Below are 21,179 nucleotides of genomic sequence, written 5' to 3'. Positions count from 1 at the left end.
TTCAGAATGAAAAGTATTTTATTGTTTCCTGTTTTTTTTAAATACTTTTAATCACATATTTATACATTTTATTTTGTACATTTAGACAAAAAGCATAATTGGATATGTTTTATCCTGAAGAAATACATTTGATGACTTTGTAGGTCACAAATTTTATCACCAACATTAGAAGCCATTTTTAGTATCGGATTAAAACGATGTTTAGTTAAGCTGTAAACAATGAAGAACAAAATCACTCCACAAATCCCAAAACTTGGGTCAAACTTTGTGTTTCCTCAGGAGAATTCTTCATTTAAGTCATTTTTAACTCATTTCTCCTTCAGTGTGGTTTGATCCCTTCAGCCTTGTTTAGTATTTGTTTCTTGGAGCCAATGCTACAACTTGTCAAACCGCTGAAGCCCCCATGGGATCTAACATTCGATTTAGCTTGTCAAAGGGCTCAAGTCATTCTGAAAAGCATTTATCCATAATTACTTTTTACCAACTTGAAATGTCCCTGAGCCGCAGTGCTTCTCAAATAGCTTTCCGAATCTTCTGATGGCTGTTTCCATAATGGCTCGATCTTTTCATTTGTAGATTTTATTTTATCAACAAAAAAAAAAAGTATCATTGGTGACACTTGCTTTAAAATGGGAGCACAAAAAAATATAGCTAGCAATGAAGTTGTTTTAATTGTTATTGTTATCTTGGCCGAAATGACATTGAAAGGCTTTGAAATTACCAAGTTAAACTGGAAGTTGAAAGTTAAAAATGAATTTTGAAAATTATCAAGACCAAAAAGAAAGACTAATAAATCCAAGGTGATCATTAATCAAAGTAATCCAGGCACAAATTATTGGCATGCACACACTGGAAAATAGTCTACAGATTGTCCAAGGATCGGTGTGTCGTTGACATATACTGATTCTAAATAAGGCGTGCCATTTTACATAACCTATGGTTTTCATTTACAGTTTACAGCCACTCCACTGAAAATCTGCCAAATAAATTACAAAGGTTTTTAGTTATCTCAGTACTGCAAAGCAGGAAATGGTACACTAAATGTGTTGGATCTTCTCACACCAGCACCAGTTCCTATTGAAGCTTAACCATCAGGACTTTCAGCTTGACTGATAGAGTGCAAATTCTGTTAATCGTACTAAGAATTGTGTGGAAAACGTTGAGATTGTAAATGAGAATGGAAGATTCATGGCTGCAATAAAAGCAAAACAGCTCTGACACGAAAGAATGGCCTCATTTCAATACAACCCAGAGAAAATGTTGAGAAACCCTGCAGTGTCTGCAGAAGACACATTTAAAGTTCCCGTGTTGCTTCTTGCTTTTCACAAGTTTCCTGCAAAGCCATCTGTCTTCACATGCTCCACTCACTCAAGTCGTTCAGCTTAAGTTCAGAGAAGCTTCAAATAAAAACATTTGTGTACTCCGAAGACAGGATGAGTCACCGATATTTTTTAATGATGATGCAGAAAGTTACAGGCTTTAAAACGTCGCCAAGCAAACATTTTGTCTCAATTTAGTGGGTGGATTTAGATTCCGGCTTATATGTAAATAACTGTTAGACACAAAAGTAATTTTATTTTATGAGAAATATTTTACTACAAGAGGTAAATGTCTTTGGTTTAGAAAAATATGACATTTGTCTTCATTTTTAAAGCAGATTTCCATTTATTTTGAATCAATTATTGTCATCCTGCATATTTCCCAAAATAATATTTTCATCATGTGACAGAGCGCTCCTATGTGACCTCATAAGCCGCCTTAAAAAAACCCGAAAACAAATAAAAAACCCAGAAAACATTTACTTTTTGACTAAAAATCAGAACACTCTAAAGAAAAAGACATTCATCCAATATTTTTGTTTTCTTCCACAAGCTTTGGTTCTAATGAGATATCTTTAGTTTGATAAAACAGGTCAGACAAAAAAAAAGTGGCACCTTTTATACACTAAAAGCTAAAGTGCTGAGGCTTTGTTACACAATAAAACACAGTCATATTTGCTCCTTGTACATGAGTGCAGGCTTCTTTCATGGAGCCAAGTGGAGGTAAGTGGCTTTCATGAAGCTCCCCTTTGGGGTAGAATGCGTGTATTTGTCGCCATCTAGTGGCCAAAGTGTAACACTGCATTTTTGAACGTGGATTTACAGTTTAGACATTAAAGGCCTCTGATATACTTCACTCATTCATTCACATCACTCTGTTTGCACAGTAGATTTTCTCTAATATCTGTTAATTTATTTTGTATAGAACCATCAAACATAACAAATAAGGTTATTTTCAGCTTAAATCAATACATAAGTCTCAACTTTTATTTTTTTTAAAGGAATATGATTTAAATTGACATCAGTTGTGATCAGAAAACACCTAAATTGGTGCTAATTATATACACCAATCTATATGGGGCATAGTGTTCAGACGCTACCTTGAGATCTATTAACATTGCTAAAGTCTGGGAATAAACCACCAGAATAAGGCAAATAGATATGGCTATGGTTTAAGGAACAAGACTAGTGTCTGTGCATGCTCATGCAATTTTTTTTTAAAAACATGGTTCAAAAAGTCCTGAAATGCTCTCATCGTGTACAGCATCAGTTCTGTTTGCAGCTCACTCCTCCATGTGTCTCTAGAGCAGATCTGCTGGCTTGTAGTCACTTAGACTTAATATGCAACAGCTCCACTTTCTCCTTCAGAGTTCAGACAGAATGGAAAATATTAGTATGCAAATGGATATTGACTTCGGTTTGAACTCCAGTAGCAGTCAGATGGAGGCAGTGCAGGAAAAGAGGCAAAACAGACGCGCATCTTCTTGCCAAATTTTCTTTTTCTGTTTTCAGACTGTTGACACAATATGGCGCTAAAACTCAGTGATAGTTCGCAGAGTCATTTTACTTGAGATACAGAGTTAGTCCGGCTGTTTAGTCATGACTGCTCAGGATCAAACATAAATGCCTTCAGGGTTAAGGCTGGAAGAGGCCATGCTCTGCAGAGTACGGAGGTCACTGGGTAAGAGGCGGGAAGAACCGAGTCGCTTCAGAGAGCAGCAGTCCCCCTCTGCAGAGAAAAATAAAAGAAGTTTTATAAGCTACTACTAGTGAAATTTTTCAAGCTTAAGATGCAAAGTTCTTCTCTGAATAGCGTGCTTACATGTGCAGTAGCTGCATATTTGGCTAACCACACTGTCATAATGTAATGGCAGAGAATTTTTTTCCCACCAACAGCTCTCATTCCATTTGCGGAAATAACCACGATTTTTTTCTTGGATCATATTTTATTATCCTGCATCGTAATTTACCAACGACACCCACTCTGTCGCCAATTGAGCCCTGAGGCTTGTTGGCGTGCTTCAATACAAGTGCAGATTTGCAGACTGAAAAGAAAAAAAAGATATCTGCACAGGTTTCCATTTCTTTCATGCTCTCTGTCAAGTAACTATTCGAGCTGTTTTGGGAGTAAATTGTTGTTGCAATTGTGTTTATATCCTAAAAAAGGTTTATATTCCCTTTTGTGTTCAATATCTTGCTTAAGCCATTATAGTTAGCGTGTTTACACCATTTCTTTGAGATTTCTTAAGTTCATTGATGCTATATATGATTTGTACTGTAGCCCTGAAGTGCAAATCACTTCAACAAATCCCAAATATTGGCCCTGTGAAGTTTCATTAACTACCTCTCGTCTAATTTGATCCAGGAGTGGCCACAAGGTGGCACTTTGTACAAATAAAACAATATTGGGAATATGGGAAATTGCAGCAGCGTAAGTGAGGTACTGCCAGAGGCAATGTTAAACAATCAGTTGCGTCAGTGTGAATCTGCGGACCAAACCGAGTGTACCTGCGGCGTTCTCTCCTGTGGGCTGAGCGGGCAGCACGGTGACCTTGGTGCCAGTCTGCTGAATGAACTGCTGCAGGTTGACCTGTCGAAGCTCTTTTGTCAGCTGCTCCAGCTCCTGCTCCCTTTCCTGTGGTGGAAAATACACCATGAAAGCTAAATGAGACCTGCGCCCCAGCCGGCTAGCTGGGAATTGACCATTGCACTCGTGAACTTTTCAGCAACTCTGTTGCATTTAGTGGAGCAACTTCATTGGACGTTTTTTAAAATTAGTTCAGTTCAATCCGAAGATCAGAAGTGGTTGAGACAGATAAAGAATGGAGGCTTTAGGCTGATTACGCAACTTTGAAGTAAAGAATTGAAACTCTAATTAGACAAAAAAAAATGCTATAACGCTCCCTTCCCCCGTCTTATTGCCTCATGCCTCCCCAACCACCCTGAATTTCATACTCGGAAGCAGGAAGGCAGAAATTCCCTCCACATCCCTGCAAGCTGGAATTAAATCTGTGCTTTGCTGCCCACAACTTAAGAAGCTTAGATTTCTGTGGTTCCAGCTGCACGACTTTTTGCACACGTCGCAGCACCACAGTCCTCCGATTCCCTAATATAAATTCCTCAAATATTCTCCGAAACTTCTACTCGCCAAGTGTCAAGCACGGTGTTTCCAGCCAAATGTCAGGGAGGGGTTTTAAGGTCCTGACAACTCTGAGGCCTCCGTGTCAGAAATAGCTTTAAAACACTGAAGGGCAGACTGGGAGCTGACCTGTAATCTCTTGCCTGACTGGCAGAGTGAGCGCTCCAACGCCATGCAGCTGCTCTCCAGCCGGGACGTTTGTTGGCTTTGGATTTCCAACTCCGCTTTAACTTTCCCCAGCTGGGCTTGCACCTGAAATCCAGGGAAAAGAGGCCTTTTACAAAGTCAAAATGAGAGCTACTCCCCAAAAAATAATGAAATGGAACAGTTAAACTCTTCCTAGTAAGTTTATTTTTTCAGATTGACACTTTTTTTCAAAGAATAACAAATTTGTTTGCCCGATTTCAGAACTTCTGAAAGATGTTCGAGCTTTAAATACTACTTCGTTTTGGCTTTGGATCCTCAACATTTCCAGATAACACATTCCAGGCTGAGTGTGAGTTTAGAAAAAGAAGATAAATTAAGCTTTACCTCCTCCTTCTTGACCTTCTGGTTAAGCTCAGCCTCCTGCTGCAGCCTCTCCTGCTCCAAGTTTGTTTCCATGTTCTAAACAATGCAACAATTATTGCAAACCTGGCATGGAAATCTGTGCCTGTTTAACTAAAATTCAACATTAAGGGGGACAATGAAAATGGGGTTTTTGGTGTTTTAATAGATTCGTATTTGTCTACGAGCTGGCCTCTGGCTCAAAACTGGATAGCTCCAATATTGCTCACCATTTTTGTTGCACCGCTAATGTTAGGTTGGGGGTGTGAGGGGCTGTAAGCTAGCGGGAGAGCGTGTAAACAGATGGATGATGGGAACTGGGGCCGGGCTTACAATTAGCCAACAGTCCCGCTCACATTTCAGAGGTGAATTTCTAACAATCTCCTGCTGCTCTGCAGAAACTATGTCCTAAAAAAATGACAGTTTTCTGGGATTTTGGCTAAAAATGTCATAATCATGATTAAAAGACACTGGGAACGCTTTTACATGACATCAAAAAATGACCAGAATGAGACTTTAAGGAATAAGGAGTTTTTTTCTGTGCTGGAAGGCTCACCTGAATGCGTGCTAAGTACTCTGAAAGCTTGGCCTCGCAGTCACGCACTCGGCTCTGCAGCTCTGCTAGCTGCAGCCGCAGCTGACGCTCATTTTCCTGCTCGATCTGCAGCTCGTTCAGCCAGAATTCCTCCTCCTCAGCTTCAGCTTCGTTCCTCCTCACCTGCTGCTCTAAAAGCAGCAGCTCATCCTCAGAGTTTCCTTCCTGCAGAGTGAACAATTATTGGTGGAGGTTAGATTTAATGAATCATTTTTTTCCTAAGAAACAAAAATTCCCCGAGCCTCAGCTGTGGGTTCACTCACGTCAGTGGCCTCGCCGCCGGCGTCCTCCCAGTCTCGGATCTCGTCCTCACAGCCCAGCAGGCGGCTCTCCAGGGCCCTGAGTTTGTCTCTCTGCAGTTGCACCAGGCGACCCAGCTCTCTGGCTGGACTCCCAGGTACAGATGCTGCCCCGCCTCCTCCTAGTCTGCTCAGGCTCAAGCTCACACCGCGCTGCTGGGGCTGTTTGGCTGCAAGTGGAGGTTAGGAGTCAATGTGAGATTGGAAGGAAAAAAAAGAATTCAAGCAATGGAGAGGGTATGCTGCATACAAAAGAAACCTACCTTCACAATCTTTGCTTTTGCCAAAAATATCCCGCAGACCCCTGGCACCCCCGGTGAAGGTCAGAGACTTGCGCTTGGGCTCCCTTCGTTTGAGAGAGCGATCGGCCCCTGACGGTCGCAGTTTGGCCAGAGGCGGGAGGCTCTGGCGGTAGAGTCCTCGCTCTGGGACGGAAGCCAGCCCGTCAGAGGTCGGCCGCTCGCTGACAGACGGGCCGGTCCGCTGCAGGATGAGCTGCACGTCGCTGGCATACTGACCCCACTTATTGAGGGACACCACGGGGTTTTCATGGGGAGCCAAATGTCGCTCTGTTTCTCGCCATTTCTCAATCAGAGTGTATCTGCCAGTGCGTCCTAGGACAAAGGAAAATTGCTTATTCAGTGAAAAAAAAACTATTGCAAAGCCCCCTTAATGCAGCAAATTAACCAAGAAACAAACCCTATTGCTTTCTCGCCAAAGAGGTCCAGATCTGATTTTTTTTTGCAAAAATAAGCTAAAAAGAAATACTTTAACAGAATCCATTTCAACACCAGCCTTTTAGGCCCACATCATGATACTACACCGGTACAGTCAGCAGCTGAAAAAATCTGAATGTCTCAGTTCTTCACATCTCTGTTCTCTTTGGACCAAAGACAATTTATTTCTTTAATCCTACTAAAAAACTTCAAGTCTTTTTATTCTAGCGCCCGTAAGGTCAGCTGCAGAGAGGCGTGGGGTGGAACAGGGCCACCTACTTTGATGATGTAAAACATTACAGATGCTCAAAATAGTTTTTCAGCAGCCTCAAGCTCTTTGAAAAAAAATCTTAGATTATTGCATGACAATGTAAAATTGATTACAGATTTTTTTTTTTACCTAAAAACTGGAAATTCTATGGAGTCAAATCAGGATCAGCTTAAGGGGAATTTGAAAAAAAGATATTGTAAAAATAAATGTCAACAGTTTTAAATAGAAAGTAAACACTGTAGCAAGGAAGGAGAGAAAGAAAAAGGGAAAATATGAAACAGCAGCTATTACAAATAAACTTATCTCAATTGGTAACAGTTTTAGGTTTATAGTTTTTTTAATTCAAACTTTAAATTTACAACTTTGCCTCAAATTTTAAGATTTCTTTTTAGTTTAAGATTTCTTTTTAGTTTAAGATTTTTCTTCAAATGTACATATTTAATTTTTACATTTTCTATTTTTTTTTCAGGTTTACAGTGTCTCCTTTAAAATTAATTTTTTTTAAATTATTTTTAATCAAATTTACAATGTCTGTTTTTCTACTTTACAATCTGTTTTTTTATTTGGCCCCATAAAAATTCTACTAACAAATTGAACCAATGAAATGAAATGTACAGACGAGTCCAGACTTATATTAATATCTAATTTTTTTTAAATCTTTAGAATTCCTAAATATTTTTGGTAAGGATTTTAGACAAAAATGTGAAATTGATGAGAAAACATTTGCAGCTTGAATTTACCATAAATGTATATTTTTTTACACTTTTCTTATTCCTTGTATGATTTCAAGAAAATCCAAAAGTTTTGCACCATTTCTTTTTTAATTATCTTATTAATAAAGATGGATGATGTAGCATAATTTTGCCTCTCAACAAAAACTTAATTATGTGGAGAATCAACAATTAAACCACCGAGGAAAAAAACAGAACTCTGACAAAAAGATGTAATTTTCGGCAAAGCGTGACAATACTGAGCAATAAAGGGTAGATTTTCCCCCTATCAAAAGAACTAAATTAATTCAATAGGTCCTTTTTGCAGTGCTCCCATGCTTGTACAACGCCTGCAGACTCAGAAAGCTCCACCAGTGTTTTGGGTGAAAGAGTTTTATGGTGGGAAAATTCAACTCAACAAGCAGCGATTGTGTTGACCAAAGATTCAATGGTTCCCGCTTTTTTGTGTGTGTCTGTGTACTCCTACATTCCAGCCTGTACACATACAGATAAGAGCAAGACAGCTTTTTTAACCTCCACCCATCTCGCTCCGTAAGGATCCTTGCAAAAAGAGGCACATTCATCACTGTAGCCATTTACATCAAAGTGCCCCCGGACTGAACAAAAGGCACAGCGGACACAAAGGACAGTGAACGCCTTAATTCTCACTAAGCTGTCACTCTGACAGACACCTTTTAACTCTGAGCTCGAGAAAACGCAAGCGATAAATCTCTCCGTCTTTATAGGACACGTTTCAATCTGAACAAACCACAGTCAGATTCGAGAAGGCACATCGCACATTTAACAGAGGCACAGTAGGAACTCCAACTGCACAGCGTATGTCAATTAACCAAAGGGCTGCAGTATGACTCATTCTCATTTGGTCTGTGGTAAAAAATCGTCGTGCACCCTGCTCGCAAAACTATAAGGCAGACATGTATCTCTTGAGTTCTGTCACAACACTTTGTTGACATCTGCCAAATGTGAAAATACATTTTTTGCCAAGGATCATTGTGTGAGTGCTTTGACTGTATAACAAAACTGGACTGAGTGACTCCGCCCCCCTCACGTTCCAAACAGGAAGTACCCACTGGCCCCAAAAGCCAAAATTCCATAGAAGACACGTCCATTGAGAAACAAACAGCTATTGCTCATTCTTTTTTTCAGAATCGCCATTCTTGCTCTGCTATTATTTTTGGACATCCAGTTGTGGACTTCTAACAAGCTTACTCCTGATTGGTGAGAGTGGTTTGGTGTAGAAATGATGACTCAGAATGACTCGGACCAGTCACTGCTTACTGACGAGATCTGGTCCCAACATGGCGGTGTCCACATCATGAAAAAATAACAACTTAATTGATTTCATGTCGTTAAAGGCATTTTCTATGGGTGACATCACACTCGCTCAGTCCAATTCTCATATCCCGTCAATGTGGGAGTGTTTGTGAACTTACCAATGGCTTGTGCCAAAGCGATGACAACTTCCTGGCATGTGGTGAACTCTGTGACTCCGCACACGATGCGCTGCACTCCGTCCACCCACACTTTCAGCTCCATGGCCTTCATTCAGAGGCCCCTCACTCCTCCACACCACAAGGGGGAGCCACAGCTTTCCATCCTTGAGGCAAAAACAATAATGAGTCCAGACAACAGCCCTTTGACTCTTAGTTTGGAGTCAGGGTAGTTGATTGCATAAAATAAATCTCATCTAATCCAGCATATTATACCCAATTTAACAAAAAAAATACACATACCCTACATTCAAAAGCAGTCTAGACTCCGATGTAAATATCAGAACAGCTGTAGGTGAGTTTTTACTGAACTGGATGCTCCATTCTGATTGACTGGTATCCAATCTTCAACCGTCAACTGAATACCTTTGCTTAATTACAATTTGAGCAACTTTCAGGTTTGTTTGTCCAAAGTATCCCAATTTTGGAGAAAAGCTACATTTTTGGTGACGTTCTACACTGCCAAAATAGGTAGAAGGCAAGAACTCCAATTAAATTTTTGCTTGCAACTAAAGCTGCGATTTGGCCATAGCCAAAAAGCCATGTAGACCTTTGTCCATGTCCTGGTTTAGACTGAAGGACAAGCCTTTCTTTCGATTGAACCATGTTTCCAAATAAGAACAGCTGGAGAATCTTTTTGTAAAAAACAAACAAACTGAGAGACCTGATGCAGAAATACTCATTTCTTCATTCAAGTTCAGCTTTGCAACAGAAATAAACATAAAACCTGATTTAAAAAAGTTGTCCATTGTGTCCAGTTCTTATAAATTTTTAAGTACTTATAAATTTTAATTGATGCAAAAATGTGATTTTGATTGACAAAAGATTGTTGTCAGTTCCAAAAGACTGGCTTTAGTTTGGCACGAAACAAACCAATAGGTCCCAGACAGCATCCGTCTCTTTGGTGAGGCCAAAGCAACTCTGGCAGAAAATAAATTGGAGCATTTGTTATAGGAGGAGGATTATTTCTGTCCTACGTTTATAAGGACAATATTCAGACTAGGGCTGCATGGTGGCGCAGCGCTATCGTCTCACACTGAAAAGGCCCTGGTTTGAATCCCGGCTGGCACCTTTCTGTTTGGAATTTGTACGTCCTTCTTGTGCATGCGTGAGTTTTCTCCAGAAACGTTGGTTTACTCCCACAGTCAAATAATATGCTTCACAGGTTTATTGGCACCTCTAAATTGACCATAGAAGTGAAAGTGAGTATGCAGCCTTGTTCAGGGTGTGACCCGCTTTCACCCAACAGTAGCTGGGTTACCAGCAATCCTGTGACCCCGAAAGTGATTCAGCAGGTTTTGAAGATAGATGGATGGATATTCAAGTTGATCAGGTTTAACTGTAAGCAGTTTAACCCCTAACAACAGAGTTGAGGACCCAATAATTTTTCCTCCCATAGATTCAGTTGTGTTAACTTTGTATTTAATTTCAGTGATAGTGTGAGGTAGGTAGAAGCCACATAACAATTCCTGCCCTGTTTCTGGAATGGTTTTTAAGTCATGCATCAATGCAGCTCTGTGCTGTAGCACAGATGGGGGGAAAAAAGCTACAGCTTGATGCCTACACTTGTTTTCTAGAAACAGTGTCGTGTAATGCCGCTGACAAATCGCTGCAAGAGCAACCTCGCGCTGCGGCAGTCGTGACCGCCTAATGGAACTCTTCTAATATATTTTTCATTTTCTGGAGTTTAGCGAGTACGTGCACGCAGAATGAGAGCCATTTTCAAAGCGCTGACACAAGCACCTCAGCAGTGAGGCAGTCATTATGAACCTGGCAACGTCTCAAAAGCAGCCAGAGCAGCGGAGCAGTGAAGGAGCAGCTGCGTGATGCTCAGTCTGCTAACCCTGCTGTGCTCCCTTTCTTCTGGATGCTCCATCAGTTTAACTCTGATCCTTCACTTTTATGCTGCTTGATATGGAATTTAAACACCTTCAATCTTTGCCACAGCTGGAGTGGGACTCCCATCCTTCTTCATGTTTAACTGCTTCTGCCCCTCTAGGTTTATTCCTGCTGAGAGTGCACAGTCATCTGAACTCAAGGCATCTGGTAGAATATGACCTGCACTCGATGGGAAGTTTGTTACAAACCAATAAATCGGATCATTTCCATGATGGGAGCTTGGAATATTAGCAGCCTAAAGCCCTTTACTTGTACATCCACCAGCACACACATCGGTACTGATGGAGCCGCCATGCATCGCACTCGCTTTGCCATACGGAAGCCACTCCTGGTTCATTGGCTTTACCAAGAATGTTTGGCAAGTGGGGGAGCTGGGAGATCAAACTGCTAACACTGCAATTAGTGCAAAAGCTGCTCAAGCGGCTGCCGTCCGAGGTGGGACAGACGAATGAACAAAACAAATCAGGTGGCCCAAAAGAATTTGGGTCAAGAGGCGTCTTGTAATTCATCTGTAAGGAAGCGGATATGAGGAGAAAACGATAGAATTTTCACGATGGTGCGTCAAATCTTTTTTAAGCGCTTACGACTCTATGACGACAATGCAGGCGAATTTAAGTTGAGCTCACTCACTCCCCTGTGATGCAATCTGCTATAAAAATCCTCAATGAGCCACAGCAACTGAAAGTCCTTCAAACGAGGCTGTTAACAGTGAGACACTACACTCACTACTGAGTATTCAATAAAAATAAATATGTACCGTAGATCAGTATAAAGCCAGAAGAGGCTGTACCGTGCAGTTACTGACTTCTCTCAGACAGCACCTGTATACAATAGCCTTGGTTATCAATAGTACATTTACACCTAAAACATTGGTGATCCTCAAGTGAAAGTTTTTGGGCTTTTTGTAGATTCTTTAATGACATTTTCTCCCCATAAATGAGCTTTAACAGTTGGATGTAACATCTAACTGAGGTGTCATTGAGTAATGCATGAAAGTGATGGAGATGGAACCCAAGTAACCCTTAGAAGAAAGTAGTCCATTTAAGTGTACCTTACAATTATCCTTAGTAAATACCAGGGGTGGGCAAATTTTTTTGATTTGTGGGCGACAAAAGGTTTTAAAATTGGACAGAAGGGCCGGATCAGCCTTATAAGAGAAATAAAAAACATGAAATTTTGACAAAAATAACTTTTCATTTTGATTGAAAATGTATATATACACACACTTTAAACAGAACATTTTAGAGTTGTTTTTTAAACTGTGGATTTTGCTCTTATTTTAGTGCCAATTGCACCAAGGGCTTGGCGTCCATCAGGGAAAAACACAAATTAGAGAAATGCTGCATTCATGGAGTGTTGGAATGATGGGAAAAATGACGGTCTGACGTGAACGCAACAACAAATCTTCAGACATTGCATGAATGCAGAATACCTAGTGCAGAATAAAGGTCAATATATCTATAGTGCACCATTCATGGGGAGACACAGGGAAATAAATCATGAATAAAGATAATCAATATAATTTATTCCAGTTTGGTGGGCCAGATGAAATAGTTCAATAAGCCACATATGGCTGTAGTTTGCCCACCCCTGGTCAATACTAAAACTGAGGCAGTAAATTGTTAGTTACTTCTTTATATTTTATCTATGATATGTTGTAAACTTTAAATGTTTCAATTTAATCTGAAGTCTTTAGTTAGTATACTTCCTACACTAAACATATTTTCTATATTGACACTAATACTCAAGTATACTTAATAAACTACACTCCAAGTGTACTACTTTTTGCCTATAAGGGCACTCTTAAAAAAAAGTGTAAACAGTTCTATTTTAACCACTTTGGAATTATGCGTTTCCAAAAACACTGCTTTAGGCCTTTTAAGGACCTTCACTCACATTATATTATTTCTATATTTTCTTCCAAACATTTTATTATCAAATCTGAATTCGTCTCCTTACCCCTCCAATTGTAGGGGACATTTGGAGGGGTAAGGTGTCCGAAATAGTTTTTTGAAAGTAGTGACTTTTGACTGTGTATCCCTCCACCACAAGGGTGATCCTCGTCGCGCTGTGCCGCAGGGGACAAACGCATTTCTTGACGTGGGTGTGGTCTAAGGCACAAAAGTTTAAATTTAATGTAAGTAATGGCATTTTAAAATGATAAAATTGATGTTACGCACAAACGTAGCTCACTATTCATGACGTCATTGAGGGGTAAGGGTCGTCCAAATTAGAAAACACTATTTTTCCAGAACTCTCTGTTTGGAAGGCTAAATGTAGGGGTAGGGAAAGAATTCTGATTCAGTCTTAGATTTTAAAACTTAAAAGAGTACTATGTAAATAAATCTTCTGTCTCTTTCGGCTTTTCCCATCAGGGGTTGCCACAGCGAAACAACCTCTCCTTCGAGGAGGAGTCGCAGGGTTAACTTGGCAATGTTTTACGCCGGATGCCCTTCCTGACGCAACCCTCTCAATTTATCCGGGCTCGGGGCCGGCACAGAAGCAGAGAAGGGAATAGGGAGCAGCCCGGATTCGAACCCTGGTTTCACGGACGGAAGGCGCCGCAGACCAGCTACTATGTAAATGAATACAGATTAAAAAACCTTTCATTAATATTATATATAAAACTAGATTTAGTTCGGTTTAGGAAATAATCAAACTCCTTTGAAATGGTTTGAATGTATTTTTTACCACTATATTATATATTGGATCATATGAAGCTTCGCCCTTTAATTGAACCAATTAGGAGAAAAGCTTCAAACACATTATGAGACTTCTTCTAGCCACTGCTAGTCTTCGATTCTTAACATTCACAGAAATATGGTTAAATTATATTTCATTTATTTGAAACAAAAAAAATGAGCAGATTAAATTTTCTGCAGAAAAATAAAGCATGTTTTGTAAATGTAGCTCATAAATAAAAGTTCAAGCGATGGCTTCAAATGTCTCTGGATGCAAATGTCTGACAAAAAGGCCTCTTCTTTTGCTTCCCTCTAGGAATTTGAAATACTTTTTTTTTCTCCACAAACTCTCAGATCTTTTATGTGGATGTTCCAGCATTACAAAATATTTAATATTTTTATGCATATGTTTTTCATAAAGTCAAAATCTAATTGGATTTTATCTGCAAATTTGTAAACATAAATATGTAAATATGCCATACTTCTGAGATTTTTACATTTCTACCCTTTCCTTTAGGTCTCATACTACAGTGAAACATCTTCCTCACAGGCTGACATATGGTAATAGCTGTTTGCTTTTATCAGAAGCTGCATTTCACGGCATAAAGGCAGGCAGCTGTGCAAGAGCAGATGTTCAGATCTTTGGTGAGGCGGCCTGTGGGCTCCACTGCTTTGATCCAGAACCGTAAAAGTGTCTGGATAATTCAGAAGCTCTCAGTGGCTGAGCTTTAAAGTAAGCCATTTTTGTAAGTACAAGGACTGGCTTATAGAGAGTCAGACCTGCAAACATTAGGTCTCAAACTGAATTTTTTACCCAACTTTTCCAACAAAACCACCACCGAAGTCTACTTCCTGCAGGAAATGAGCTTCGATTTTCTCCACCCTGCTGGTAAGTTGCAGCCCTCCTGTCGCTATGGAGACTATTACCTTGCCTCAGTCACCTTACCTGCACGCTCTTTACAGCCATCGATATTGCTACCCTCAACTACACCATTCCATTTCCACTTTGATTTCCTCTCTGCTCTAAATTAAAGTCTCACACCCCCTAACTAAGTCATACGGGTGAGTGTAAACAAATTAGAAGGCGGTGACGCCGTTTTCTAAATTTGGGGTCTGCTTTATTGTAAACGTATACTTCCATATTTAGAGCAGCTCGGTGAGCTGTGTCCACACGGTTACTCAGAGGCTGTGGAGAGAGGCCACCTTCTGCATTAGTCACCGTTTAATAAAGTGCCAGACTCAACACTTCACACTCCAACTTCGCTTACTGATGCATTCACAGGGGATTGAGTTGTGTAGTAAACAAACACACACTGTTCTTGTACACGCAAGTAAAGATGTCAAGTTAAATTATCTTTATATTGTTTATATCAATACTTGTGATTCACAGCTTTTATGAAATTTTGGAAAATTGCAAAATAGTTTTTTTTTCCACCTGAGGTTAAAGCACAGCTATTCCTTTTAAAATAGTCAATAGTAACATCAGAATACGTTTGTAAAGAATAAAAATTCAACTTTTAAAATCAAAGGGATTTACATAAACACTCTCTTGAGGGACCAAAGGGGGAGTTTACTTTTCCCTTCATTTTACAGTTACATTTTTTTATGCCATAAGGACCTGTTTTGCACATCTGCCTCACAGGACGTATTTAAGAGTAATAGCTCATCATCAATATCTACTGTCACTGTTAACTTCTGTTCTTAAAAACCCAACCTGATCATTTTTTGATGTACTTTAGAAGTGTTCCCAGTGGTCTTTTAATAATATATATATGCAATTTTTAGCCAAAATCTAAAAACTTGCTGATTTCTAATACAAGCTTCTGAAGAGTGGCAGTAGTTATTTAGAAATTCACCTGAGTTGTAGGTGGGACTGTTGGTGCGAAGCAACCCCGACCCCCCTTCCCCTCCCTGTTGCAGATTTTGTCTGCTCCTGATTCACAACAATTTGAAAAATAGAAATACTTAAAAATGCAATTTTGATCTCAATTTTCTCAAGAAACCGGTATTTCATCAATCATCAGAAAAATGCCACAAGAACATGTTAAAAACATTAATTTTCATTTTTAAGTTCTAAAACTGTTTACGTTCATATGACTGTTGTTTTATCGCAAAATTACTTTATTTATTACAATAAATCCTTCTCCCGCTAGTGTTTTTATTTTCTGAATTTTACCTTATCTTATTATTTATTCCTAATAATTTTAATTGAAGTTTATTTTTTCATTTGGTGTTTTAAAGACAAATGAGGTTAAAAAAAAAAGGCCATCTGGAAATGTTAACGCTTAAAAATGTTTTTTGATACCCAAGTACAAAATAATAAATCTAAGACTGTGCACCCAGGGCCAATTCAAAAACCAAAAATATGAGCTTGTTAAAAAACTTTGTCAAATACTGTGTATATAAATGTAAATGTAGGAAGATCTTGTTCCTCAGTTTAAGGTGTGCTGCCAACCAAACACTTCATGAATAAATTAAAACATTCCAAAAATCTATTTCATTTTATGAAAGAGATGGGAGAATAAACACTAAACACAAAAAAATCTTCTAATTATTAAAGAGGCTTTAAGCTCTGCTTTTACTTCTGTTTTCATGCACTTTTCTTTAAACATGGGGACAGTGTGTTATAAGTGCACAATCTAAGTTACCGCAACAAGGAAATAAAAGGAAAAGTAGAAAGCACAGAAATTAAATGTCACAACCAATTATTTTGAAGAAAGGAAAAAGAAAAGTTCTGCAGGATAGAAGAGTTATTGCCATCCATGCCAATCCCTAATGTCAGACTGCTTTTGCCACAGCCATTTAGTTTCAGACACGAGGAATATTGGGCTGTCTGGACTATAAACCACTGAGCTAATCTTAGTTGTGACTTCAGTCGGCCTCCCCTGAAGTTTCATTCTCAGGATGCCAGAGGAAGGCAGAGTCAGGGAGGGGATGAAGAGCAACTCCTTCCATTAAACGTGGAGTGTAAGTCGCAAGATGGATGAGAGAAAGAATACAATGCAACTCTAAAGCTCCTTTAAAATCTCACAATGAAGGAATTAAAACAAAAGAAGACAAAAAACTGAAGTAAAATCTTGTTATCTTCTAACAAGTCTGGGTTAAAATAAGCGCTTAATGTTCTAATTCTCTAAATTTAACAGTCAACTACTTATTTTTTTGCTTTTATTCATTACAAAGCAAAAACAAAAACTAATGTCCAAGCAAAAGCATTACTGATAACAAGTAGAGATGACTTTTCTCAAGTGGTGAGCAGTTTAACACAGCGATGCAGCCACAGTGCAGTTTTTCAACAGGTTGTGGCAGCAGGAGGGGGTCTCTCTAAACCAGTGGTGCACAAACAAAAGAGCACGCCGTAATGTGTGCATGAGCCCCCACAGCTACCAGGATGACTGGACGCAAACAATCCCTCACCATGGCAACAGAGCCCAGTCTTTGTCCCAGCCTTTATACACAGCTGACTGGACTGATTGGAAGACACGGCGTGGAGAGGAAGGACCAAACAACCAGCAACAATTAATGAGCAGCCCGTGCTTTGCTGCCACTTCCTCTCTGTGCATTTTAAAAATAGTGAGCTGAGGTTTATCCATGACTATCTTACATATAGTTTTTGGATTTGGATATAAAATAAATGTTGGAGATAGAGATGTCAGAATAATTATGTCCCTCCTCTTAATGGGATATCGATCTCAGGCTAGAGGGTAAACACTTCCTCTGTATTAACATTGTTATTGTCAATCAGTATCAACCCAATCCCTCCACAACTGTAAGCTCAAAAACATCCTTCCAAACTCTGGTTAAGGTGAACTTGCATTCACATCTGTGGACAAATATGAGAAAATTTCAGAATCTGGGCATACAGCAAATATCTTAATGAAGTTCTAGCCAGAAAATAGGGAAATATGGTTAAAACCCATAATTTTTTTGTTAAAAATGTGTATTATTGTAACATTTTCTTGTTAATGTTTAGGGGGAGCAGAAGTGGTCCTGGAAGCTAAATTGTTTCCATTAGAAGTCAATGTTTAAATGGTATCGTCAAATAACTTCCTGTCCAAAGAAATGCCTCAATTTCAGCTTAATTTTTTTTTCTGCTCACGAGTGTTTGCTTGTAAACTCTGAGGTAAGCATAAGCAAGCTTCTCACAGCGGTGGAGGAACTGGAAAGAATGTTTAGTTTAGATCTTAGTATGAATAAACATCCACATTAGGCCTGAAAGACCCACTCCCATCATCTTTTGATCCATTTTAAAAGCTTCCCAGTGGTCTTATGATTGTTGATTATGAGTGTCGTTTTCTAGGACATAGTTTCTGCAGAGCGGCAGAAGTTCATTAGAAAGTCGCCTCTCAGTTGTGGGTCGGACTGCTGGCATGGAGCAATTATGAGAGCTCTCCATTTACACCCTCTTCTTCTAGCCAAAACAGCCCCTCATACCCCAAACCTGACATGACTAATGCAAAAAAAAAAACAATATTGGAGCCTTACAGCTATACAGTTTTGAGGCAGATTCCAGCTCGGACAAGGAAAACGAAAACAGATCTATTTGTCTGCAGTAGGTGCATTGCAATGGAGGGTCGGTAAGCTCTTTTTCAAACGTAATTTTTTGTCTGCTCCTGATTCACAACAATTTCAATAAAGAAATACTCAGAAATGCAATTTGAAGCCTTAATTTTCTTAATATGTCCTCCATCATCAGAAAAATAACACAAGAACTTGTTAAAAACACCATTTTCATAAGAGTGGGGCCTTTAAGCAGCTTAGCTTTTATACAAATCTGTGAAAGACACTCGGAGTATGGAGAGTATGGTTTGTGGATAATACAAATTATTAATTATTTTACAGGTAATATTTTTGTTAATTATCCTTAAACTTGGACAAGACTGACCATTTTTTGTGTAAAAAATACATAAGTAATGACACCTCCAGCAGCAGTGCAGTTATCTAGTGGAGAGGCCAGAAGAAAAGTCAATGGCTTAGTGAAGTTGGGAGGCTTAATCCTCAGGGGCTGCCTACACAAAAAAACCCAAGGCCAATCTCTCACATTTTTGTCAAGATACTGCAAACTGGCGGACATCTCTGGAGGCCCGCTGCGCTATAGGTGGGGGCTGAAATAGCAACAGGAAACGCTGTTGTCAGCAGGTATTTCAAAGACAAGAAGCAAATCAAATTAGATTTCGACCCTTGTCTCCAGACAAGATGTCACTTTTCTTGATGGAGTGTCCTGGAGACTCAGTAGGGCCTCACTTATGCAGTATTACACTCATGACTTTGTGCTTTGGAGTTGGCATGGAGCCCTTTCATTACAGAGTGGTATTCCAGACATTCCTGCCACGTCAATATCACTCATATGTGCTGCAGCTGCTTAATTTTAACGGATCACACTGGCTGTCTTAATTTTAAAATTGCTTCATGTTTAAATCTGAGATGCAGCTTGGAGCCACTTTGAAGCCCTGCGTCCACATTTTTCTACCAGCAGGAGACAATGAAGCGACTGGTGCTTTCTAAAACGCCTGGCTAAACAGTTTCGGGAAGTAATAAGACGGGAAAGCTTTTCATTTACAAACTTTCAGTCATGTATTCTATTGAATTGGGCTCTCCATGTGCAAAACGACTAATTTTTCCTCAAGTTGTTGAAAACTTCATGGCTACAGAGCCATTTAAAACAGATGCAGGCTTAAAAAGTAGAAAAGAGCTAATCAGATTTGGTGAAGACTGTAAGACCTGAAGCTTAGCTGACCACATGGTTGTAGGTGGGGTTGTCTGCTGAAATTTAAACCTGAGGTGGATTTACTCTGATAAGTCTGTTAGAGGTTTTCCCACAGCTGAAGCCTGGTCCGTCTACAGAAAATGATGGTGTCAGAAGTGGAATAGAAAGCTCTAAAGCCAGTTTTTCCAACAGATTTGTAATATAAAAACAAAAGATTTGACATTTTTACTTTTCTGTCCACCTTAGTCATTCAAGAAGTGGTCAACTTCTGTTTGTACTAAAGTTTGTTGCTTTGGAAAAACAATGTGATATGTTTGGGTTATGAGCTTGTTTAGAGCAGAGTTCTTCAACCAGCGTGCCGTGGCACACTAGTGTACAACATTTAAAAATAAATGTAGCATTGCCAGGATATCAGCTTTGTGTTCATCCAAATAGGTCCAGGTTTCCAAGAAAAATGAAAGATGATAAACAACTTTTTTGGGGGTTTCTCATTTGAAACAGTAATGAGAATGACTGTATATTGTCAACACAGACAACTGAGCTGCTTTTACATTATTAGTTGATTGTGATTTTTCTTAATCACAGACAAAGTGTGCCTTGGTTCAATAAAGTTTAAAAGCAATTGTTTCGAGACATTTAATGGAGCAGAAAAGGCACAAACGAATAAACTACACATTTCTAGAACAAGATGATTGACAGATAATCACATTCCTAGTTAAAACACCTTAAAAGGGTCGCAGTTTTAGGTCAAAAGTGGACTTTAGAAAGACGTCTGCATACATGTAGGTCAGCTGGAGCGGTTCATTGTGGATAAAGATGCTCTCCCGTCAGAACAAATGTAGCCTATTTTTGTGCCATGATTGTATAGAAAAGCATGCATTGCCTTTGAATAAGGTTGCATTTCGTCTTTCAGACTTTAGCTGCAGGGATTTTTTCCCCTCTAAAGCTCCATGATTCAGCTCTTGATTAAAGCCACTGCTGAGTGCGCGCTTAGAGCCCAACTCTATTAGGAGAGGCACACTGACCACTCACTCAGACTCACTGGCCCTGAACACACTTCCTGCTGCCTCATGGATCTGGTATGTCCTGTCCAGAACGCAAGGTGCGGTTGTTGGACACTGGTGTGTCAAATATGGACAAAACGGCTCGTATTTTTGGAGGCAAATGTTCTTTGGAATGAAGGATCTGAAGCTTGTGCGTAAATCTGCCAAAGTTATGCAACAGCTGATTGGCCAAAACAGCTGTTTACAGTCATATATATATACACACACAAAACAACTACGGGTAACGTCATTTTATAACATTTCACAAGAACAAATGCTTGGAAACAGCCAGTTTGACGCATTCAAGTTGCGCTGCGTGGATCTCAGCCACTCACCTCTTGTTTCAGCAGCACCCCTCAGTATGTCGTTGCACCACAACTCTTGATGCCCACTCGCTTCTCTGTGCCTCGCTCGGCTCGAGTAAAAAGTCAGCGCTCCCTCCCTGCGGCGTGTCAGACGCAAGAGATCCCCGGTTTAGTCCGTGCCGACCCCGCAGACGCAGAGGCGAGCGCGCATGCCCGCCTCCGCGATGTAAACACGACAGATAGAGGCGCGTCCTCGGACAACGAGGAATCAATCAGGGAGGAGGGAGAACACACATGTGCCGCTCTGCTCAGCCGCGTCGGGGACCTTAGTTTGTGAATTACCTCGAAACTGAAGTGGGACACCGCAAGGCATGATGGACTACTTAAAGCTGCAACGCACTGGCTACGCGCATGGAGCGACATCCACTCAGATGTTGGAGT

The 21,179-nt window shown here is 39.8% G+C and overlaps 1 protein-coding gene across 2 annotated transcripts; it reads right to left on the bottom strand.

The window, feature by feature from the left end:
* Positions 1–21,179, bottom strand: rassf8b (Ras association domain family member 8b). Of its 2 annotated transcripts, XM_011491077.4 has the most exons (9): positions 20,769–21,179; positions 9,050–9,213; positions 6,162–6,512; positions 5,863–6,068; positions 5,561–5,764; positions 4,990–5,064; positions 4,588–4,710; positions 3,828–3,954; positions 1–3,048 (listed from the first exon to the last, which is right to left on the bottom strand). In XM_011491077.4, exons 2-9 carry the CDS (start codon positions 9,159–9,161, stop codon positions 2,933–2,935), a joined length of 1,314 nt encoding a protein of 437 aa, XP_011489379.1. In that variant the 5' UTR covers positions 9,162–9,213; positions 20,769–21,179; the 3' UTR covers positions 1–2,932. The 2 variants fall into 2 exon arrangements, with proteins under 2 accessions (XP_011489379.1, XP_020569705.1); XM_020714046.3 differs by lacking the exon at positions 4,990–5,064.

Source organism: Oryzias latipes, chromosome 23 (assembly GCF_053564925.1).
Source record: "Oryzias latipes strain Hd-rR chromosome 23, Olatipes_Hd-rR_3.1".
NCBI lineage: Eukaryota > Metazoa > Chordata > Actinopteri > Beloniformes > Adrianichthyidae > Oryzias > Oryzias latipes.
This window is presented reverse-complemented; position numbering and strand designations above follow the sequence as displayed.

What these genes read in the sequence shown, in the direction of transcription:
- rassf8b (XM_011491077.4), bottom strand. Translation starts at nt 9,161, where the DNA reads ATGAAGGCCATGGAGCTGAAAGTGTGGGTGGACGGAGTGCAGCGCATC. An exon ending in CCGGCGGCGAGGCCACTGAC is followed by an intron (nt 5,765 to 5,862) that starts GTGAGTGAACCC and finishes TTCACTCTGCAG; the next exon opens with GAAGGAAACTCTGAGGATGA. An exon ending in AGTCAGGCAAGAGATTACAG is followed by an intron (nt 3,955 to 4,587) that starts GTCAGCTCCCAG and finishes TTTCCACCACAG; the next exon opens with GAAAGGGAGCAGGAGCTGGA.